General features: G+C 39.5%; 1 protein-coding gene across 3 annotated transcripts; it reads right to left on the reverse strand.

Annotated features, from left to right (window-relative positions):
- On the reverse strand, positions 1-24578 carry LOC101959289 (ATP-dependent RNA helicase DDX19B). 3 transcript variants are annotated; one of them, XM_005318413.4, is made up of 12 exons: positions 24373-24578; positions 13522-13570; positions 12504-12557; positions 11171-11306; positions 10750-10842; positions 6590-6692; positions 5669-5783; positions 3480-3657; positions 2921-3158; positions 2029-2191; positions 1371-1562; positions 1-932 (listed from the first exon to the last, which is right to left on the reverse strand). In XM_005318413.4, the coding sequence occupies exons 1-12, from the start codon at positions 24427-24429 to the stop codon at positions 871-873; spliced, it is 1440 nt and encodes a 479-aa protein (XP_005318470.1). In that variant the 5' UTR covers positions 24430-24578; the 3' UTR covers positions 1-870. The 3 variants fall into 3 exon arrangements, with proteins under 3 accessions (XP_005318470.1, XP_021577402.1, XP_040135987.2); XM_021721727.3 differs by lacking the exons at positions 12504-12557; positions 13522-13570 and having other exon boundaries at positions 24373-24570; XM_040280053.2 differs by lacking the exons at positions 11171-11306; positions 12504-12557; positions 13522-13570; positions 24373-24578 and adding an exon at positions 9095-9192.
- Between the last annotated feature and the right edge of the window lie 269 nt (positions 24579-24847).

Genomic DNA, 24847 nt, shown 5'->3' on the forward strand with positions numbered 1-24847 from the left:
TCCCAGACCACCTTTTATTTGCTTGGGCTAGGATCAAGGCAACACAAAAAAGATACTGCAAATGCCAGTGAAACCAAATTTTGTGGCAAGCTACGTCTACCACCATTTTTCCACGGTGACTTCTACACAGGACTTGCCCAAGCACAAGCAAAGGACCCATCAATAATCCAATGTACACCATACACAGATCAAACCTGCTGAAAAGGGCTGGTGATGGTCCTGAGACACAAGCCTGCATACAAAGGCCCAGAGGTTGGCATTTTTGTCCATCACAGCAAATACCTTCCTAGTGTGGGCATTAGGACAGAGGGGCTGGCAATATGCAGATGAGCTATTTGACACAAAGTCAGTCCAAAGTAGCAGCTCACAGGCTGCCTCTGCTGCCTCATGGTAGCCTCCAGATACCATGTCGAGGCATAACTCCTATCTACTGTGGGCGTCCTCTCCTTCTGTAATCCCTCTTCACTTCTATTGAGTCATTTCCACAGATGCTGGAGGCTGGCCCCCACACTCCAAGCCAGAGAACAGGCAGGTATTTCTCTGCAGGGGATCCTGGATAAGTATTCAGCCACAATATCTAGATTAGGTAATGATGAGAAAAATGCTGGCCAAAACACTGATGAAATTTCCAAAAGGTAAATTTCTGTATATTCACGCCTAATCTTCCACAGTGGTGTAAATAATTTTTCTACCATCCCTCATCATTTGCAAAATTTTTTGTCAAGTCCAAACGTAATTTAAAATGAGGTAGGTAGCTTCTCTCCTCATGCCTTTGTCTTTGTGGTGACAGTTGAGGCCTGTGCCATGAAAGCACTCATCTCCTGGGCAGGGGCAGCCCCGAGGGCGGGCACCAGTGGCTGGTGGAGCTTCTCAGTTGGCTATTTTCTCAATCTCGTCCAAATCATCTGTGTCCAATCTTTCTATCTTCTTATCTGCAGGGGGGAGGGGGAAAGAAATATGTGAAGAGAGACCAAAATGGGGTTGCCATGGAGACACAGCTGAAGTCACCCACAAGGACAGTGTGGCAGGAAAAGCGAAGACACAGGACCCTGCTCAAGAATGGGCCGCTCTTTGGGCCACTACAATGCTCCTTCCTCTTAACCCCAAAGGCTTCCAGAGCCTGAGCAGGGAGCTCTGACCAACATCCAAAAGCCCAGGGCCTTCAGCCTGGCCACAGGCGAATCATCATTAGAGCCCCTAAGCCCCCATCATATGTATGCTCCTTGAGAACACCCATCCAGCCAATGGTAGAAAGGAAGGGAGGGAGCATGTATAGGGACAAAGGCCTCTCTCAGGGCCATAGGAAAACTTCCCCTTTTCCCACATCCACCACAAAGAGGGTGCCTGCAGGAGACCCTCTGGGGACTCACTAAAATGTTCCTGGATTCTGTTCAGAATGTTCATGCTGTGCTTGCTGTCAACCATGTTCACGGCCAGGCCTCTCTTGCCAAAGCGGCCAGTGCGCCCAATCCGGTGCAGGTAGGTCTCGTTATCTGGGTTCCCGTCCTTGTCCACAGGAAGATCGAAGTTGATGACCACAGACACTTGTTCAACATCGATGCCTGCACAAAGGAGGGACACAGAGGAGTCAGGGCCAAAGACATGGTCAACCATGCACCCACTCTGGTGGAGGGAGAGTCTGTAGCAGGTCACCTCTGAGCTATCTACACCAAGTCAGTCCAAAGTCCTGGGATGCAGGCACAAGAGAGGACACATATTGGCCTATGTACCAGAACCTTGCGGTACTAAAACCATGAAACCACAAAGCAAGTCTTTGCTACACACGCAAGAGTGGAGATGCTCTGGGAAGAGCTGGCTCTGTTTTGAGTGTCTCCTTGTACCTGGGCATGACTCTTGGCTTCTATAAATTCCCATCACCCGAGGGAAATCCCATCTCTCCTGAAAAGGATTATCCCTACCAACCCCAGAGGGCTCCTAGAGACCATCCAAGTCTCCTGGATGTAAGGACTTCTCTCGCTAACAGGGCTGGATGCCTGAGCCTAGGATTCCAGGACAGTCTCTGCTTACCACGAGCACACACATTGGTGGTCACCAGAACCTTCTCTTTGCCCTCTCGGAAGCGCTCAATCACAGCAGCCCTCTGCTCCACCATCATTTCTCCACTCAGCAGAGCCACCTGGTGGCCTTCTTTTGAGAGCTCTGCTGCCAACCAACTAGCTGTTTTGCGGGTCTGGAAGGAAAAATAATTGTATAAACTGAAATGCCTTACTGCCATTAAAAACACAGAAGCCCTGATGTGAACAGAAACAGCATGATTCTGTTTTCCATACTTTTATTGATGCAGTCTAATTATACATAATAGTGGGATTCATTGTTATATATTCCTACATGCCCATGATATAACAATTTGGTCAACTGTATAATTTTGGGGGGATGATTTTTTTGTGTGTACTGGGAATTGAACCCAGGGCCTCACAACTGGTTAGAAAAGTGCTCTATCACTGAGCTATGTCCCCAGCCCTTTATAATTTAAATAAACAAATAAATAAATTTCCCAGACTGGTCTGTGATTTGTGATCCTCTCCTGCCTCAGGTTCTAAATTAGCTGGTATTATAGGTGTGCACCATGGCACTTTTATTTTTTCATCCAGGGAGAGTGTGGATTGAGCCAAAGATCTTCATTTCTAAATAGTCGATATCCTTAATGTTTAAAGTTATTTCATCAGATTTTATTTGGGTTTTTTTTCAAACAACTTCTAAGAAGTAGGATCAAAGAAGATTCAGCCATTCACAAAGTCTTCCCCTTAGAATTCAAGAACCTGAGGAGACTATGACTGGGGGATGGTACAGGTATTTGTTATATCCTTCCTTTTCAATTTCAGTGTGAACCAGGTCCTCCTCAGCACAAAGATGCAGCTGGCTGGGAAGGAGGCGGGGCAGCCCGGCAGGTGCTACTCACATGGCAGAAGATCATGGCTTGTGCGATGGTGATGGCCCCATACAAGTTGCACAAGGCCTGGAACTTCTCATCTCTGTTATTGCACAGGACATAGTACTGCTTGATGGTGTCCAACGTCTCCTCTTCACGCTTCAGTTTGATAATGTTGGGGTCTGGGACCACTTTCTGGGCAAACTTCCACACAGAGTCTTCAAAGGTGGCAGAGAAAAGCAACATCTGGCAGTTCTTGGGTAGCATCCTGCAAGGTGAGGCCCATGCACTTTACATGACCCCAAGATTTTCATTGGAAGGTAGAGAAGAAACAGCCTCCCCAGCTTGGATGGGCTATAGCCCCAGGCTGCAAGGTGTACAGAGCATCCCAGGGCCAGGGTAGAGGAAGAGCAGACCCAGGGTGGCACAGGAGTAGGTTAGGGTCCCATGTCTCCTTTCTCAACCCTGGCTGAGACATGGTCAGTGCTGATATGAAAATGGCCCATCAAAGAAATGCTGCTCCAAGTACCAAAGAACGGTTAGAAGTAAGAGGAGGCATCTGAACTTCCTTCCTGACTCCAGTTCTTACCTCTGGATACGGATGCTCTGATCTTGGTGGCCCTGAGTGGCTATCATCACGTCAGCCTCATCCAGAACAAACACCTTGATCCTTCTGGGGTCAATGAACCTGAGCTTGGAGCACCAGTCCAGGACGGTCCCTGGGGTACCAATGACAATCTGCTCACTGATCTTCTGACCTCTTTCCACTGTGGAGACGAGATGTTTTCTGTGGGTATTTCAAAGGCAAAGCCAGCTCTCCTCTCTGATATACCCTCAAACTCTTTGAATTTAATTCTAATGTCTTTTGCAGCACTGAGGACTGAACTCAATAACTTATACAGTTTAGGCAAGCACTCTACCACTGAGTTACATCTCCACAGTCATGTTGAAAATTTTTAAATTTGAGATAGGATCTTGCTGAGTTGCCCAGGGTGGACTTGCTCTTGTGATCCTCCAGCTCAGCTCCTGGATAGGTGGGATTATAGGCATGTGCCACTGTGCCCTTCTGCATTAATATTTCAAGGGAAAATTAGGATATCACAACATTATTTAATGGACACATAGAGAAACATGACAAAAAAAAACCACTAAGGAGGATATAATAATAACATAAAAATATCTTCAGTGGCATTTTTTTTTCTTTTTTCTTTTGTTTTTTTAGTGTTGGAGATTGAATCCAGGGCCTCACATATATTAGGCAAGTGCTCTACCCTGAACTTCATCCCCAGACCTTCAATGACATTCTATTCATTTTCTAGAATCATACAAGTCTCTTTCAAGTATTTGACCTCTTTGTTTTTGAACTCTGTCAACATCTTTTTCCTTGTGGCTGGGGTTGTAGCTCAACGGTAGAGTGCTCACCTAGCACATGCGAGGCCCTGGGTTCGATCCTCAGCACCACATAAAAATAAATAAATAAAATAAAGACATTGTGTCCAACTACGCCTAAAAAACAAATAAATAAATAAATATGGGGGGCAACAAAAAAAACCACATCTTTTTCCTAGACCAGAGCTTCCTCATTAGACTGAACTTTCAAAGAAAGTTCTTATCTTTCCTATGCACTCTGCCTTGTCAGCTATCTGGACATCTACTTCAAATACGTCAGTTGCTTTTATGTTTCTCCTGCCTAAGTCAGTAAATAGGATTTATTATACAAAGTTCTTCTGAAAGACACACAAACACTCTTTCTGAGAAAGTATACTTCCCTAACTTGGCATGACAGATTATAGTGTACTTCTTATCCCTGTGTTTGAGAAGAATTTGGTTCTTTATTTTGAATTAGAAGGGACTTCGAGATTCACCTTTAGTTCTTTTAAGAATTATAACCTTGCTAGGTACAATGGTATACACCTATAATCCTGAGTATTTGTGGGGGCTAAAGCAGGAGGATCAAAACTTTGAGGCCAGCTTTAGCAACTTAGCGAGACCCTCAGTAACTTGGCAAGACCTTGTCTCAAAATAAACAGAAAAGACTGGGGATATATCTCAGGGATAAAGCTCTATTGGGTTAAATCCCCAGTACACTCATGGATTCAATCCCAGTACAAAAAAATATCATTAGTTGTAAATAAGTGAATTAAAAAGGATGAATATAGAGAAAAGAATAACAAGCCCTTATAGTCAATTGCCATGAATATTTTAGATTTTTGTGCTTCTAATAACATGAGAAAAAAATTAGGAAATTTAAAAAATCCAGAATGTGAAACATTTTATAAGCAAGTGCACTGATCAACCTAACAGGTCAAATGTAATTGAGGGGGAAGGTATAGGGACAATTACACGTTGAAAGAATCAAAGACATACAACAACCAAACTGCAACACATAAACACTGACTTAATTTTGTTAAAAAAAAAAAAAAAAGCCATAAAGAAACAGTTTTAGGATAAATAGGAAAGAGTGAAAAATGGATATTAATTATCCCGGGGAATTTATTAGTTTTCTTGGTTGTGATAAGGACATCATGGATATGCAAAAATGTCCATATGAAAAGTACAATATCTCAATATCTGCAACTTACTTTCAAATGGTTCAACAAAAATGCAGGCACACATATACAAATAAAGGAAATATGGCAGAATGTTAAATTTTTTAATCTAGACAGATAGCATACATGTGTTTATTACATTATTTTAACTACTGGGTATGTTTCAAAACTTTTCAAAATGAAAATAATTCATTAGGTTAACAACTCAGGATCACTTACTCATACTCACATTTATTGCCTCGAACAGCATAAGCTAGCTTCAATTCAGGGTAAAATTTGCCCATCTGTTCAATCACTTTTCCTGTTTGAAGGGCGAGCTCATATGTGGGGGAGAGGCACAGACACTGAAAGAGTAGGAAAGAGTGTAGAATGGAAGATCAAGAGAAAATCTCTTTTATCAAGGGAATTCCCATTAGAAACTGGTCATTCCCCCAGGTGAGGCTGAAGGAAATAATATGTAAGTTAAACTGTATATCCTTTGATTCTTTAAGGTACAGTCATAAGCTAAAATTCTTTGAAATCAGAATTCTGGCTGAGTAATGACACTTGAAAACAGCTATTGGCCACTAGAATCCATTTATAAGTAAGGATCTGAAATTGCAATCAAACATTAGCCTCTTTTTAACTTACTCAATAAGTTCTCAGAAATCCCAGCAACTTGGGAAGATGAGACAAGATTGCAAGTTCAAAGCCAGCCTCAGCAACTTAGCAAGGCCCTAAGCAACTTAGTGAGACACTGTCTTAAGAAAATAAAAAAGATAGGGGATGTAGCTCAGTGGTAAAACACTCTTAGGTTAAATCTCCAGGACCCTCTCCCCACAAAATTTGTTAGAACTTTCTAGCAGATGAGATTTTTTTTTCTGCAAGAATGAAGCCTAACAGAATATCCCAGAACTTTCAAACCATGGATTTTTGTTACCACTGAAAGATCAACCATAATGTTTGTGCTTGAGTTCTAGTTTATGCAAATAATGGTAATATCAGCAGGTGATATAGTTCAGTGGTAGAGTACTTGCCTAGCACAGATGAGTCCCTGGATTCAATCCCAACCCTCCCCAAAAAAGTAGCATAGTTTGGCTTTTAATCCATCAAATGGAATTCCCCTTTTAGCTATGCATTAGAAGAACATCCAAATTCACCAAGTCCTTACCTGGGGATATTTGTTTGCAGGTTCTATGTGGCTGAGCATAGCCAACACAAAGGCAGCTGTTTTACCAGTACCAGACTGAGACTGGGCAATTAAGTTCTGTGGGCTGCACAAGAAAACAAACCATTTAGGAGCTTATAAGTCAAGATACATTTTTAGTTAATAAAAACAAAGAATAAAGCTTAAAAAAATTATATTTAAATTTCAGGGGCTGGGGATGTGGCTCAAGTGGTAGCGCGCTCGCCTGGCATGCGTGCAGCCCGGGTTCAATCCTCAGCACCACATACCAACAAAGATGTTGTGTCCGCCGAGAACTAAAAAATAAATATTAAAATTCTCTCTCTCTCTCTCTCTCTCTCTCTCTCTCTCTCTCTCTCTCTCTCTCTCTCTCTCCCTCCCTCCCTCCCTCCCTCTCTCTTTTAAAAATAATTTAAAAAAATAAAAATAAAATAAATTTCATTTATAGGAGACCTTGGATTCTGTAACAGAGTTATATATGCCAGTTTCATAACTACAAAGCACTCTAGAGAAAAAAGATTTTATGACTGAATTTGAAACACTCTACATCTTTTATCTATTCTTAATTCAGCAGCCAATGATTCTTTACTTCATCCCCCTGCCCCCGCCCCAGTACTGGGGATTGAACCCAGGGACACTCTACCACTGCATTGCATCCCCAGCCCTTTTTATTTTTTTATTTTGTAATGGGATCTTGATAAGATGCCTGGGGTCAAGTTTCTTCTGCTCCTCTTTTTGTTTCTACTTGAAAGCTCATCTTCCTCATGTAGCTCTTTGACCCACCTTCTTGGGTTGCTTCAGGGGATTCTTTTTGCCACCTTCAAGGTGCTATATATGGCTCACGCCACCTCATTTCCAGATCCTGCCACTGGAAGCATATATCTGTTTTTTTAAAAAGCATTTCAAAGTAGATTCAATTTTTATCAAGTGGTTAGGGTAGAACCTCAAGTAGATGATATCTGAGCAAAGACATGAAAGAGAGGAGACAATTGGCATGTTGTTGTCTGGAACAACTGTCCCAGGTAGAATATAGCCAGTGCCAGAAGCCCTAAGATGGGAGTGTAGCTGGCATCTTGTCAGAGCAGTATTGGAACACTGATGGATTAGAATAAGGGACAAAGTAGGAGATGTTAGCTGAGAGGTAACAGGGAACCAGAGCAGGTCTCACACTCTGAATGAAAGGCGAAGCAATCAGAAGGATTTTGAGCACAGAAGGGATATATGCTGACTCATACTTTTAAAAAAATCACTAGTGGGGCTAGTGGTAGAGTGCCTGCCTTGCACATGTGAGGCACTGGGTTCGATCCTCAGCACCACATAAAAATAAATAGATATTTTTTAAAAATTAAAAAATCACTGGCTATCAAAACCAAAAATTGACCCCCTCCGAAACAAAAACGAGCAAAAAATAATGACAAAAAAGATGTACTCCATGAGTGGATATGTGAAAAAACATAGTAAAATGTTTATGGTAGGATCTAGATAGATGGTATACAGGTATTCACATTAAAATCCTTTCAATGTTGCTGTGTGACTGAAAACTGTCATAACAAATTCTGAGGGTAAAAATTGCAAACAGGTCCTTATGTCTCAATTTCCTTGAGTTATTTTCCTCCAGTGCACTTGTCACCTTTTAAAACAGCTTTACTGAGATGATCCATATACCATACAATTTTCCCATTTAAAATGTACAATTCAATAGTTCTGGTATATTATTGTTTTTGTTTGTTTGTTTATACCAAGCATTAAACCCAGGGGCACTTAACCACTGAGCCACTTTTTTATTTTTTTATATTTAATTTAATTTAATTTTTTTGAGACAGGGTCTCACTGAGGTGTGCTTAGGGCCTTGCTAAGTTGCTGAGGCTGGCTTTGAACTTATTATCCTCCTTATTCAGTCTCCCAAATTGCTGAGATTACAAGCATGTGCCACTGTGCCCAGCTATATTATTGTTTTTTTTTTAATTTTTTGAGAGAGAGAGAGAGAGAATTTTTTAATATTTATTTTTTAGTTTTCGGCGGACACAACATCTTTGTTTGTATGTGGTGCTGAGGATCGAACCCAGGCCACAGGCATATATTATTGTTTTTTAACTTTAATTAAAATATATACTAGATAAACTGTCATTTTAACCACTTTTAAATTCGGTAGCATTAATTTATATTTATAATTTACCACCTCTTAATATATGTTTACTTATTTCTTGGGGGGTACTGGGGATGACTTAACTCAAGGCCTTATGCATGCCAGGCAAGAGCTCTGAGCTGCAACCTCAGTCCTTTTTAAAATTTTTACTATGAGACAGGTCTCACTAAGTTGCTGAGGCTGGCTTTGAACTTGCAATCCTCCCTCCTCAGCCTTCTGAGTCACTGCAATTACAGGTGCATGCCACCACTCCTGGCCATAGGAATCAATTTCTTTATAAAAGAGTCTTCATATCCTAGAGCCTTGTTAAAAATGTGATCTGGGCCGGGTACAGTGGTACTCGCCTGTACTCCCAGTGGCTTGGGAGGTTGAGATAGAATCTTGAGTTCAAAGCCATCCTCAGCAACAGCCAGGTGCTTAGCAGCTCAGTGAGACCTTGTCTCTAAATAAAATACAAAATAGGGCTGGGGATGTGGCTCAGTGGGCCAAGTGCTCCTGAGTTCAATCCCCAGTATCAAAAAAAAAAAAAGTGATCTGAAGGCTGGAAATGTAGCTCAGTGGTAGAGCACTTGGCCTAGCATAAGCAAGACTTTGGATTTGATCCTCAGGTACCACCACAAAAATAAAATATAAAAAGGGATCTAATATATCCTGAATTAGCATTACCTGAAAGTTTATTAGAAATATTGAATCCTTGTCCCAACCTCAAGACCTACTAAAATCAAAATGTGCTTTTTAATAAATTGCCATGAGATTCAAATGCCTATGAAAGTGGAAAAACACTGCAACAGAAAATAACCTTAGTGTATAACTAATTAGAATAAAAATAAAAAAAGAAAGAAAAGAAAGAAAGAAAATAACCTTAGTAATTATACCATTCAAGTGTAGAAACCTGGTTTCTTTTCCTGATTCTATAGATGGAATCCAGGAATACTACATCTCCATCCATTTTTTTTGAGATAGGGTCTTGCTAAATTGCTGAGGCTGGTCTGGAACTTTAGATCCTCTTGCTTTAATCTCTCTGATAGCTGGGATTACAGTGTGTTCCATCACGCCTGGCTCTCTGTTTGTTTTTTGCCTAGTATACTTGATACAATAAATTATATATATATGTATCTCCATATAATGAAACTATGGTATCTATGACTGATATAAATATATTTACTAACATAGAAAGATGATCATTTGGGCGCTGGGGTTGTGGCTCAGCAGTAGAGCACTCGCTTCTCACATGTGGGACCCTGGTTCAACCCTCAGCACCACATAAAAATAAATAAACAAAATAAAGATATTGTGCCCATGTGTAACTAAAAAAATATTAAAATATATACATATATGTTAAAAAAAGAAAGAAAGAAAGAAAAAGAAAGAAAGAAAGAAAGAGGGCTGGGGTTGTGGTTCAAGCGGTAGAGTGCTCGCCTGGCATGCGTGCGGCCCGGGTTCGATCCTCAGCACCACAAACAAACAAAGATGTTGTGTCCGCCAAAAACTAAAAAATAAATATTAAAAAAAAAATGCTCTCTTTCTCTCTCTCTTTAAAAAAAAGAAAGAAAGAAAGAAAGATGATCTTTTGGGGCTGGGGTTGTGGCTAAGGGGCAGACTGCTTGACTAGCATGCTTGAGGCACTGGGTTTGCTCCTCAGCACCACTTAAAAATAAATTTAAAAAAATAAAGGTATTGTGTCCATTTACAACTTTAAAAAATATTTTTTAAAAAAGATAATCATTCAATTAAGTTAAAAAACATAGCATATAAAATGTTATATATGGTTTCACTTTTTAAAAAAACTACATTTAACAATTTACATAGAAAAAAAGTCTAGAAGTCTCTACTCCATAATATCAATAATGCAAGGGGAGAGAGATTACAGATAATTTCTTTTTTCCTCATTGTTTTCTAGCTTTTCTACAAGGAGTATATATTATTAGTATAAGTTTTTAAAATAAGTTTTTGAAACTAGAAAGTTAAAAATGGAATAGAATTGTATTAGTATACATACGGTTCAGCAAGCATCAAAGGCAATGCATTCTCTTGGATTTTGGAAGGACGGTTGAAACCCATGGCATAGACTCCTTGGAGAAGCTGTGGTTTCCTAGAAAAACCATTGAAGGTAACAGTCATATAGTCTCTGACTGAGGAACACAACAAAATACCTGGTAGATTTTTCTTCTCTTTTTCACTGTAAACACATAGTTTTTAAACAACAATAATTGAGTTGAATACAATGTGAGAGTGCTGCTAAAGCTTTTACAGATTAACTGGAAATATTCCTTAATAACCAAAGCAGATAAATCTGATTATTGACTTGTGTTAGCTAAAAATATTCTTCTGTATGAAAAAATATGTACAACAGGTCTAGGATCTCTACCTAAGTGCAAAAGAAGTAAACAAAATACAGTCGAAAGTAAACAAGTACTCACAGTCGAAGCTCTTCAAAAGACTTCACTGAGTAGAGTGGGGAGTTCGGATCTCGCTGCAGGACTTCCACTTGGTTAGTGTTATCTACAAGGTTGCTTCGGATCAGCTTGTTGAGTAAAGACTGGGCAGCTCTGTCCTCTGTCAGGGAAAAAAGATCAAAGATTTTTAAAAGTTCATGAAATCCAGAATGAGTCCATTTAAATTCAATAATATGATTGTAGTGGGCTTTCTAATTTAGGGTACATCATAGTTTTAATTTATAAATATAATTAAAATAGTTCTATTTATTTATTTAGGAAGTGCTAGGGATTGAACAAAGGGCCTTCTGCATGCTAGGCAAGTGTTCTACCACTGAGCCACATCCTAGCCCATCTTACTTTATCAAAAAGAAAGGCTATAATACCTACATTGCCTCTTGGGGCCTCATATTCTTCAGTGATACTGGGGATTTAATTCAGGGGCACTTTACCACTAAGCCACATCCCAACCCCCCCCCCCTTTTTTTTAGTACCAAGGATTAAACTCAGGTGCACTTAACCACTGAGCCACATCCCAAGCCCTTTTTTATATTTTATTTAGAGACAAGGTCTTGCTGAGTTGCTTAAGACCTCAAAAATTGCTGAGGCTGACTTTGAATCACAATCCTCCTGCCTCAGCCCTTCCTAGCTGCTAGGATTACAGACATGTACCACCATGACTGGCTCAAAGCCCTTTTAATGTTTTAATTTGAGACAGGGTTTTTAAGTAGCTGAGGCTGGCTTTGAACTCACAATCCTCCTGCCTCAGCCTTCCAACTTGCTGGGATTACAGGCAAGTGTCATGGCACCCAGTTTTAGAACTCTATTCTAACAACCCTTTTTGGGGGGTTATCTGTTCTTCCTATCTGGACCCAAATATTTACTTCTCATTTGCACTCAATATAAACTTAAAAATTAGCTTAATAGATCCATCACAACAACAACAACAACAAAAGGAACTAACAAAGTCTCCATTTTTATGTGGCATAAGTTGTTCACATCTTGTCATCTGTACCAAAATATAATTAAGTTAAACACTGGGGATACAACTTAAAATTCCTTTTATAATACCCTGTATAAGATAATCATTAAGGGAATATTTCCAGCTACTGCTTAAGTTTATTAGTTGTTCAATGTAAACTTTCTCTAAAAAGTGATCATTAGAATTCCTTCACTTATTAACTATTTAAGTTGAACTTAAACTAGCACTGGGACCCCTTTTAAAGTCAAGCCAATTTGGGTATAAAAATGAAGCCTCGTAACTACACATTTTCTTGGAATATAGAATTTCACTTATAGAGCTTTAAGGCTACATCACCTTTCTCTTCTTCATCTGTCTTCTCTGCATTAGCATTGGTCTTGACAACAGCACCTTTATCAAACACAAAGTGGCTGTCATTTAAAGTCACATCCCAAATCCAACAGCCAAGACAATTCAAATTCTAGGATACTAGAAAAGTAAAGGCCTGAGAGCAAAAAGATAAATGAGAACAAAGCCACTACTAAAAACATTTTATTATCCCCAAATAAAGTATTAAGAGACTGCTGCTTATATTCAATTCTCTCTCCTTCCAGGTTCCCTTACCCTATATCTCAAAAAATAATGCTTATTTCCCTCATAGCATCAATAATGCTGAAATAGTATAGAAAGATACTATTACAATAGCTATGATCAGACAACACCCAATGTTCAACAAAAGAATATCTGTGTACATAATATTCTGTCAGCTTGTGAAAAAAAAGTTCCTAAAGATCTACATATACAAATTTATTAATAGAACAGAAATAGTCAAACAATTTGTAGCTATGTAAAAATATACAGAAAATGATTCACAGTGAGGTAAATGTTACATTGCACCCTCCCTGCTTTTCTATCTATCTATCTATTTATTTATTTATTTATTGTGACAGTGCTGGGAATTCAAACCCAGGCAATACAAGCCATACCAGGCAAGCACTCTACCACTGAGCTAAGCCCCCTACCCCTCTCCACTTAGATTACTGATAGATCTAAGTCCAGAATAATTACAATAGATGAACTTTCAGATTGCTCATACATTATCCACCTCATCCCAAATTGAGGAACAGTTAAAAAATAATAATAATAATCTGGCAGTACAGTCCTATGGTGAGTAAAACCAATAGGCACACTCATTCTTATATTAAACATACTTTGATTCTATGATCTAATTCATTGATTCTCAAATCAAAAGAATGATAATATCTGCTAGCCCCCTGTCCAGAACAAATATAATTTTTTCCAAGTAATTATTATGCCAAAATAAAAATACTAAAGGAAATGACATTTGTTTTCAAACTAGCTTTTAATTACTCACCATTGACATCTGGTTTGATTTTCTCTTCCTTAAGATGCAAGTTGCTCAACTAAATGAAGAATATGGGGGAGGGGAAAGTGTCAGGAAAATCACTTAAAAGATTTTGAATCAACAGAGCCTCCCTCATGAAGGTGGGGAGAAAAAGCCACTCCCAAGACCTTCTCACTAGGTGTGCTCATTGGGAAGGATACAGCAGGCTGTTCTGCTGGGTGCCTTTTAATGTTTAAATAAGAATAAACAAAATTTCCCATAAATATAGTTATAGAAAAAAAATAAAGGTTACACAGGAGTAAAAATCAATAGTTTCTAATTACAATTTTTAAAGAATTTAATTTGTGAATTTGCTTAATGCCCCAATTACAAAGATTTTCTCAGAGGAATATCATTAGAGTTGTCAATCTCTCACATTCTTTTCTTCTTCTTTTTTGCGGGGAGAGTACTGGGGATTGATCCCAAGGGTGCTTTACTAATGAGCTACATCCCTAGCCTTTTTTTTTTTTTTTTGATCTTTTTAATTTTGATACAGAGTCTCAGTAAGTTGCTGAGGCTAGCCTCAAACTTGCAATCCTTCTGCCTCAGTTTCCTGAATTGTGGGATTATAGGCATACAAACACTCTCATGTTCTACCCAACAAATCTAAAGAAAAATTAGAAGAGAACAGGAAGGACTACAAGGCAAAGCATCTGTGGATAAGACTATGCATGCTGCAGGATATGTTCTAGCCACAGCACTACAGCCACTGATAGGCAGCCTCATATCAAAGCCTCATTGTACTGGGTGTCTGATATTTTAACTGGAACAGACTGAAGCACGGCGGCATACTGTGAAATTGGAATACCCACTAGGCTGAAGTGGAATACAGACACCAGGCATAACACAGAAACATTTCAATGAAAGAATTACTAAGACTTTTATTAAAAAACTGCAAATTTAGCAAGATATGGTGGTATATACCTATAATTCCAGTTATTCAGGAGGCTGAGGCAGGAATAGTACAAATTTAAAGCCAGCATAGGCCACTTAGTGAGACCCTAGTCTCAAAAATAAAGGGTTAAGGATGTAACTCAATGTTAGCACATGTGCCCTAGGTCCCCAACACTGTAAAAACAAAAAATTTTTTAAAAAATTAGGGATACCCTGGTAGGATTACCATCCCTAGTAGAATGTAAATACCTTAATGACAAAATATTTCAAAATTTGGATCTAGTACATAACAGGTACACAAATAAAATATTAAGTGGCGTCTAAGATATCATTTAGTAAAAGATAAGAATATAAAAATCACTACAATGATACGGTTATTTCTTAAATCACCATCAAGTTCTTTATGTCCTGAGGTTCATTTCTGTCTTTTCCAAGGGACCAAGGGGAAAAGGAAGGAAGGTGGGGAGACAGAAATGAAAACAAAAACTTTATTGAATAGGTATTTAGATGACAATGGAAGAGGCTCACTTCTACTCCTTAACTATGAAGGAAAACAAACTAACAGACAATAACAATGGAATCACCAGCACAGTGCATGATATGTAGTAGGTGCCCAATATTTTTCAGTCTGCTAAAGCACTACCTACATTCTACCAGCTTAAGTCTGGTACTCAACTTTTCAGAGAGACAGATAGATACAGAGATTGGCAGCATTTACGAGAGAAAGGCTAGTAGTAGTCATTTCTAGGGTGATAACTATTACCTAATTAAATGACAGGGCTGAGGTATAAGTGAGTCAGAAATATCCATTACTATATTTATGATTTTTAATTCAATCATAAAAGGACATTCAATGATAGAAGAATCATTCTTTGTTGATATATTGTTCAAATTGAAGTTAACAGGGTAAAATGTATAGAAAAAGTTGCCACTTCTAAAGTAAAGGACACCAACAGATGTCTTTTATTACAATGTATTAGAATTCTGATACACACTGCAGATTCCTACAGAATGGAGAAAACCTACTCAGCCCTGGGTAGGCTCTAACGGTTTTGAAGCCTAAATAGACCTGCTGTAATGGCAGCAAACTGAATGCTAGCACTTAGGTAGAAAGCACAATTAATTCAGATACTCTTCTTTGCTCTATTTATTTGGACCAAAATCATTTTGAAACCCAGAAACTAGTCAAAACAAACCACCCACCTTTTCCAAATCGCCCAAAGCCCTACTTTTATAATAGCCACTTTTTTTTTCACTGCCTTTAATATTTTAGTTTTTAAGATATCTGAATGATTGGACATTATATAGTTACACTTCATTTTATTCAAAAGTACTTTAGAAACAATTCTTGAAGCATAAGAAGGGACATTTAAGTAGTACATGACCTGTATTGAACAGGGGTTACCTTGGGCAAAATTGTGAAGTAGAAGACTTAGAAAGCCTTAGCAGGTTTTGAAATCCTTCACCCTCTAAATTGACAAAGAGATCTCCAATGGAACAAAGAAGAGAAATTGTAAATAGAATCTAATATTCTCTTATCTACAGTGAGTATGAAATGAAGCTTGATGGATATTTAAAATACAGGTGTTCTCTTACTTTTACTCTCCCTCTCTTACTTTACCTCTCTTCCTCTCCCCTCTCTCCCTCCCTCCCTCTCCCTCTCTCTCTCCCTCTCTCTTCTCTTCTCTTCTCTCTCTCTCTCTCTCTCTCTCTCTCTCTCTCTCTCTCTCTCTCTCTCTCTCTCTCCCCGCCCTTATCTTCTGCAACTGGCTACTATGATCCTGCTAATGAAATCTCAGACAGGTAAACCGTTGTTTTGGCTTGTTGAGTTTACGGAGATTTTCCACCATTCCTTACATTGGTGCTGAAACCCAGGATGGGGATCCCCGTCACTCAAGGTGGAATCCCATTCCCAAACTCCAAGTGCAACAGTTCCTGTCGTAGTCTACTCCTCTGATCACCTGCCTGACATCCACCACCGGCCTGCAGATTGTTGCAGGGCATGTTCATGGACTTCTCCTCGGAGAAAATCCATGCCTTTAGTACATGGATATGGGGCCTCCTGGCCCTTCTCCAAACAACTGACCACCCTCCCTCCCTCCCTCTAAATGACACCCCTACTCAGCAGGAAGTAGCCAGATCGAGGACAACGCCCCCAAACCAAAACAAAAAAAGGGAGGAATGTTGGTAAAGATGGCGCCCAAGCGCTTCTCTTCCGGGAACTGAGATCCATGACACACTGAATGGCGTGTGAACCATCACCTCCAATCCCCGTGAACGGCTCAAACTTTGAGTGGCACCACCTCCAATCCCTGAAGTGGCATGAACTCTCCGCCAATGAAGAAGTAACAGCCCACTCACCTTGCTCCTCCTCATCCTGTGTTAAGCCCATAAATATCAACACCCAGTTCTGCTCGCTCTCTTACTCTCCCTCTCCCTCTCCCTCTTACTTTACCTCTCTTCCTCTCCCCCTCTCTTCCTCTCTCTCTCCCTCTCTTCTCTCTCTCTCTCTCTCTTTCTCTCAACCCCCTTCTCTTCTGCGATTGGCCACTATGGTCCTGCTAATAAAATCTCGAACAGGTAAAAAAAATTAAATAAAAATTAAAAAATAAAATACAGGTGGAATAATTAATGTTGCTCTGTATGTGTTGCAGTCACATGCATGCAACTCCCGGGAGGAGCCTCAGTGGGAGTTCCAAAAGACAGAGGAGGATAACAGGCATCTTATTTGTTCAGCTTTTGAATACTGTGACTTATTATAATTGACCTGTTTTTTTGCATGGTTAAATATCAAATCTTACCCATGATTCAACTAACTGATCTATACAATATGGACAAAAAAAACAGATTCCTTCAAAAAAATTCTATGAGCCAGGCACAGTGGAACACACCTGTAATCCCAGCAGCTCGGGAGACTAAGACAGGAGGATCACAAGTTCAGCAATTGCCAGGCACTGAGCAAATCGATGAGACCCTATCTCTAAATAAAATACAAAATAGGCCTGGGGATGTGGCTCAGTGGCCAAGTACCCCTGAATTCAATTCCCAGTACCAAAAAACAAAATAACAACAAAAAAGCCCACCTATGTGAATTATAGATAACAACAATAATAGCCATCACTCATATCAGGCATGTCCATAACTCAATGAGGTAGATACTATGATTATTCTCAATTTACAGATGAAGAAACTAAGGCACAGAGAGGTTAAGCAACTTGCCCAAGGTCATATAACTAGTTAGTTATGGAACCAGAATACAAATCAAAGTACCAAAGGTATTAATCTCTATATAAAAGTGCTTCTCAGAGCTGAGGTTATGGTTCAGTGGTAGAGCACTTGCCTAGCATGTGCTGAGGCACTGTGTTTGATCCTAAGCACCACATAAATAAATAAACAATATAAAGGTCCATTGACAACTAAAAAATATTTTTAAGAAATAGTGCTTCTCATAGATAATCTGATAATCTAAAAAATACTAATTTTAAACAGGGTACAAAGGTGCATACTTGTAATCCCAGCTACCTGAGAAGCTGAGGCAGAAGGAACTCAAATTCAAAGCCAAACTGAGTAACTTAACAACACCCTGTCTCAAAATAAAAAGGGCTGGGGATATATCTCAGTGGTACAGCACTCCTGGGTTCAATCGCCGGAACCAAAAAAGAAAAAAATCTTAAATTTAACACAATGGTGCAGCTGCTTTGGAAAACATTCTGGCAGTTTTTTAAAAGCTAAACACAGAGTTACCATATAATCTTGAAATTCTACTTCTATATTTATTTTTTTATTTACATATGTTAGAGGAACGCATTACAATTCTGATTACACATATAGAGCACAATTTTTCATATCTCTGGTTGTATACAAAGTATATTCACACCAATTTGTGTCTTCATACATGTACTCTGGATAATAATAATTGTCACATTCCACCATCATTTCTAACCTCATGCCCCCCTCCCTTCCCCTCCAATCCCTCTGCCCTATCCAGAGTTTGTCTATCCCTCCCATGTTCCCTCTCCCTACCCCACTATGAATCAGCCTCTTTATATCAAAGAAAACACTCAGCATTTGGTTTTTTGGGATTGGCTAACTTCACTTAACTCCATCCATTTACCTGCAAATGCCATGATTTTATTCTCTTTTATTGTTGAGTAATATTCCATTGTGTATGTATGCCACATTTTTTAATCCATTCATCTACTGAAGGGCATCTAGGTTGGTTCCACAGTTTAGCTATTGTGAATTGTGCTGCTATAAATATTGGTGTGGCTGTGTCCCTGTAATATGCTGTTCTTAGGTCCTTTGGGTTTAGACCAAGGAGAGGGATAGCTGGGTCAAATGGTGGTTCCATTCCCAATTTTCCAAGAAATCTCCATACTGCTTTCCATATTGGCTGCATCAATTTGCAGTCTCACCAGCAGTATATGTACTTCTAGATTTATACCAGAGATTTAAAACTATGTGTCCACACAAAACTTGTACATTAATACCACAGGAATATTACTTATAATAACCAAAAAATAGAAACAATCCATTGTTCATCAATTTATGAATGAATATATAAAATTTTTTGGTATATCCATACAATGGACTATTTATTATTTGGCAATAAAAAAGGAATAAAGGGCTGGGGTTGTGGCTCAGTGGTAGAGCATTCGCCTAGTAAGTGTGAGGCACTGGGTTCCATCCTCAGCACCACATAAAAATAATAAAATAAAAATATTGTGTCCAACTACAACTAAAAAATATATACATATCAAAAAAAGGAATAAAGTACTGATACATGTCACAACTGATGAACCTTGAAGAGATTATGCTAAGAAAAAGAAGCCAGTCGCAAAGGACCATATTATGAGTTTACTTATGTGAAATGTCCAGAAGAGACAAATCTAAAGAGTCAGAAAGTAGATTAGCGATAATTGTCAGGAGCTGGGCAGTTTAAGGGAAACGGAGAGTGACTGACAAGCAACAAAATGTTCTAAAATTGGTTGTAATGATGACTACACAACTCTGTAGATATACTAAAAATCAGCAAACTTGTACATGTTAAGCAGATAAAGTATACGGTATGCAAATGAGATCTCAAATGTGTTTATTTAAGAAAAAATACAAAAAAAACCATTGCAGGCACAGTGGCCTATAATCCCAGTTACTCTAGAGGCTGAGATAGGGATTGAAATCTTACTTTGAAGTATTTATGTAAGAGAAATGCAAACACGGCTCAGTTGGTAGAGTGCTTGCCTAGCATGCACAAAGTCCTGGGTTCAATCCCCAACACCACCAAAAAAAAAAAAAAAAAAAAAAGAAGAGAGAGAGAGAGAGAGAAATGCAAACACAATAACTACCCCAAACTGGAAAATATCTAAATGTCCATTAACTGGAGAATAAGCAAACTGTGGCATATCCACAATGGATTACTACTCAGCAATAAAAAGGTATCAACTGCTGATACCTGCAACAGCATGGCTGAATCCCGAAAGTATTATGTTAAAGTGAAAGATACTAGACTTGTCAAAAGGTTACATATTAACTGGGCACAGTGGTGCACATCTACAATCCCAGTGACTGGGCAGGTTGAGGCAGAAGGATCACAAGTTCAAGCAATTTAGTGAGATCCTAAGCAACTTGGCAAGACCCTGTCTCAAAATAAAAACTAAAAAGGGCTGGCAATGTAGCTCAGTAGTAGAGCACCCCTGGGTTCAATCCCTAGTACCTGAAAAGCAAGAAAATTTAAAAAGAAAAGAAAAAGAAACTAAAAAGGATTGATACAGCACAGTGATACAGCACCTGCCTAGCATACAGGAGGTTCTGAGTTCAATCCCTAAACAACAACAACAAAAAAAGTTACATATTGTATGATTCTATTTTATTTTTGGAAAAAATAAAACTATAATAATGACAGAAAACAAATCAGCAGTTGCAAGAGAAGGGTAGAGAGGAGGGCGTGATAGCAAAGTTGATGGGAATTTTGTCGGGACAGTATAGATGCTCTGGATGTTGACCTTGGTGGTATTATGGAACTGCTTTTGTTGAAATTCACAGAACTGTACCACAAACAGGGTTAATTTTACTATAAGAAATTATACCTTCATAAATCCAACCTAAAAAAAAATTAAATGGTCAGTCCAAGAGGTCCAATATTCAACTAAAAGAAGTTCTCGGGGCTGGGTTTGTAGCTGAGTGGTAGAGTCCTTGTCTAACATGTGAAGCCCTGGGTTAGAGTCACAGCACTGAAGAATCAATCAATCAATCTCACAATTTATAACGGTTCTGGAAAAGAGGGAATGAAGAAAAAATAAAGGTATGACTGAGGGATGGGAGGATAAAGGAGGATGATCACAAGTTCCAGCTCAGCCTCCTTATTTTGAGAGAGTGTCTCAAAATAAATAAATAAATATCACTTGAGAGTTTGAATTCATACTTATGAAATAGTAAAATTATAACTGAAGATGGTATTTTTCTTTAAACAAATATACATAAGCTGTATATGTTGTAAACTTCCTAGGATGCCTTGCTCACTTTTTAAAAAAAATCAATCTAAATCTTACCAATTTTTAAAGTTCCAACTCAAGATTTTGTTTATATAGAGCCTTCCTTGACAGCTACCACCCAAGTAGACTTCTCTTTTTTCTCATAATTTGTATATAGGTCTTTCTTGTCTCCATGGTTCTTTGTACAGTTTATCAAGGGTTGCCTTATGCACTTCCAAACACAGTACAGTTTTAAGTTTTTAAGTTGAGGATGTAGCTCAGTGGTAAAGCACCCCTAAGTTCAATCCCCAGTACAAAAAAATAAAAATACTAAAATTTTTAAAAGGAGAAGTAAGTCACATCAGGAATTGGAATAGTCTCAAAAATCTTAACAATACAAAAGTCTAAAAGGCAATACAACAATTCCTTTAAAATTTGTGAGAAAAACAATTTGCAGGGCTGGGAATGTGGCTCAGGCGGTAGTGCCCTCGTCTGGCATGCGTGTGGCCCGGGTTCGATCCTCAGCACCACATACCAACAAAATGTTGTGTCCACCGAGAACTAAAAAAAAATAAATATTAAAAATTCTCTCTCTCTCTCTCTCCTCTCTCACTCTTTCTTTAAAAAAGAAAAAGAATTAAAAAAAAAAACAATTTGCAACTTACAATTCTACAATCAGCCAAACTAATATCGAAATTATAGTGCAAAGTAAGATATTTTTAGACATGCAAGATTTCATTTGCTTTTTTTATTTTTTAGGTACTGGGGATTGAACCCAGGGGAGATTTACCACTAAGGCAAATACTCAGCTCTTTTTAATTTATTTTGAGTCAGGGTCTCACTTAATTGCTGAGGCTGGTCTTGAACTAGCAATCCTCCTGCCTAAGCCTCCCAAGTCACTGGGATGACAGGAGTATACCACATCTGGTTACACATGCATATTTTTAAAAAATTTACTTCCCATACACCTCTAGAACAGAAAATTGATGGCTTCACCAAAATAAAGGAATATAGATGTTGTGGCTCAGTGGTAGAGCACTTGCCTAGCAGGTGTGAGCACTGGGTTCAGTTCTCAGCACCACATAAAAATAAATAAAATAAAATAAAAGTTAATTAACAAGTTAAAAAAAAAAAAAAGATGAGGAGCTGGGTACAATGGTGCATGCCTGAAATCCCAGTGGCTAGGGAGACTGAGGCAGAAGGATCACAAGTTGAAAGCCAGCCTCAGCATTGAGGTACTAAGCAACTCAGTGAGATCTTGTCTCTAAATAGGGCTGGGGATATGGCTCAGTGGTTGGGTGCCCCTGAATTCAATCCCCAGTATCAAAAAAAAAAAAAAAAGAAAGTTGAAGAAAGGGAATATAGAAAGAAAGGGATCCAACACAAGAGAAGGAGGAAGGAATCCCTAGAATGAGGTTGAAAGCAAATCTCTTCCTTTCTCCTCCATCTCCTAAAATGAACTGTGTTCCAAACATAGGGGTGTCTAATCCAATTGAATCAGATTAAAGGCCTGGAAGAGACCAAATTGACAGAATGCTTGATGTATCTATCTGAACAACCTGGGATCAACTTAAGTGGCAGAGAGTTTGGGTTTGAAATGGTAATAATACAAAAAACATGACACCAAAAATACAGCAATTAAAAAGTCCAAGAAAAATAAGTTTTACAGAAATGTGAAAGTATAGCCAAGCAGAGGTGGAGCATGCCTGTAATCCAAGCTACTTGCTTGGAGGTGGAAGGTTGAATCAGGATGATCAATATTTGAGGCCAGCCTTGGCAACTGGGCAAGACCTATTTAAAAATAAAAATAGCTGAGTGAGGTGGCACACATATGTAATCCCAGTGGCTTGGAGGCTGATGCAGGAAGATCCCAAGTTCAAAGCCAGCCTCAGCAATGGCGAGGCACTAAGCAATTCAGCGAGACCCTGTCTCTAAATTTAAAAAAGTACAAAATAGGGCTGGGGATATGGCTCAGTGATTGAATGCCCCTGAGTTCAATCTCCAGTATCAAAAAAAAAAAAAAAAAAAGCAATTTATTTTTAAAAAATGTGTGTGTGTGTATATATATATATAGAGAGAGAGGGGGGGGGCGGGGCTAGGGATGCAGCTTAGTGATAGAGAGCCCCTGGATTCAATCCCTAGTTAAAAAAAAAAAAAAAAAAGGAAGGGCTGGGATTGTGGCTCAGCGGTAGAACGCTCCTCTAGCACATGCAAGGCCCTGGGTTAGATCCTCAGCACCACATAAAAATAAATAAAATAAAGGTATTGTGTCCAACTACTTCTAAATACGTATTTTATATAAAAAAGGAAAAGTATTCATTAGTTAATAATATAAACATAGACTACTGAACTAAAGTTACAATATTAAAATGAAAAATGGGGTGTGGGGGGCCAGGGTTGTGGCTCAGTGGTAGAGCGCTTGTCTAGCATGCTGAGGCACTGGGTTCAATCCCTGGCATCACATTAAAATAAACAAAATTAAGATATTGTGTCAATCTACAACTAAAAAAAGAAAAATGGGGTGTGGAAAGGCATGCATATGTGATGGGGGAAGAAGATGGAGGGGAAAAGAGTCTAAATATCTAAAACTGATAACTCAATAAGTAGCAAAATAATCATATTGTTTAGGAAACACAGTGGTAAAACTATCAATCAGTTTCAAGGAAAATGTATTTGCCTCTGGGGAAGAAAATATTGGTAGAAACCACTGTTTTTGAAACTATTTCTGTGCATGCATTCATAACTTTATCAGTTATAAAAACAAAAAAATTTAAAAGTCAAAACAAGCCGTGGGCCAAAATAAACCTTTTCTCTTTATAAGTTAAAAAGACAAACAAATAAGTAAACAAATAAAACACAAAGAAACAAGGTCCTTGCTCTGGAGGGATTCTCAGAAACAAACATTAACAGAAGTAGGTGCAAAGCACTGCCAGAACTTAGAATGTTCAGGAGGGAGAAATTAATCATACACAGTAACGTTTAACTTTCATTTTGTTTACTATGTATCAGGTTCAGAAAAAAGAACAAAGTTAAGCAGATTAGGAGATTGACTGCCCAAACCACCGTGTCATCATTTATCACCTAGCAAGCTGGAGGAGGTACACAAACAGGAGTAGGACATGGCTCCAGAACCCGAGCAGCTCAGAACCTGAAGGTGGAGATTGACACCTAAAACGGTGATTACAACCCAGGATTGGGAGTGCAATCTGTGACAGACCCTGATCCCAATAAGACAGGGAGGTGGCTGGGCGCCTGGGCCCCGGAGCACCCACCTGCGACTACGTGACGCTGGAGGAGAGCGGGTAGACAAAGCCAGCTCAGGGTCAGGCTCCACTCATCTTCTCCCCGCACCCCCGCACCCCAACCTACCGAGTGTCCTTTCCCAGAGACCAAGATCCGGGCCAGAACTCATTCCCACCACACCCGACCCTTTCTTTCACGCCTGAAGCCAACTCACCGACTCGGCCGCCGCTTCCTGCTCATCCACCGCCAGGGCCCACGAGTCGGTGGCCATGGTCCCCAGTGCGGGCGGGACGCAGCAGGTGGAAGGCGCGCCGGCGGGCGCAGCGCAATCGCGAGCTCCGGGGGGTCTCAGTAGCCCCGGCCCAGCCCCTCCCAGGGGGAAGTCATTCGCTGCCGCGCTGGGCACCGGAAGCGACGCGCCGCAGTGACGTCGAGCCGGCGCCTGCCGGCCGCCTTCGCCCCTTCGGGAAGTGGCTTCAATTGCCCCCAGATGCCCACCCAGAACTTCAGTGCTGGGCACCGTCCCCGGTCCAATAGAGGTAGCCCCGCTCGGGTCAGCTGCCCCTCCAGCCAAAGAACAAGATCACATTCCCGCCCAGCACAGCGGCAGGGAAAGGTTGATGCAGACTGAGTATATCGAAACGAAACCAGGCCGACAGTCCAAATGCATAAACAGCAGTTTCACTTTT

This window comes from Ictidomys tridecemlineatus, chromosome 15, assembly GCF_052094955.1.
Source record: "Ictidomys tridecemlineatus isolate mIctTri1 chromosome 15, mIctTri1.hap1, whole genome shotgun sequence".
NCBI lineage: Eukaryota > Metazoa > Chordata > Mammalia > Rodentia > Sciuridae > Ictidomys > Ictidomys tridecemlineatus.

Coding starts and splice junctions, on each gene's coding strand:
- LOC101959289 (XM_005318413.4), bottom strand. CDS start 24,429: ATGGCCACCGACTCGTGGGCCCTGGCGGTGGATGAGCAGGAAGCGGCG. Junction 13,571..24,372: donor AGGAAGCGGCGGCCGAGTCG/GTGAGTTGGCTT, acceptor TTCTTCATTTAG/TTGAGCAACTTGCATCTTAA. Junction 11,307..12,503: donor GACAGATGAAGAAGAGAAAG/GTGATGTAGCCT, acceptor TTTCCCTGACAG/AGGACAGAGCTGCCCAGTCT.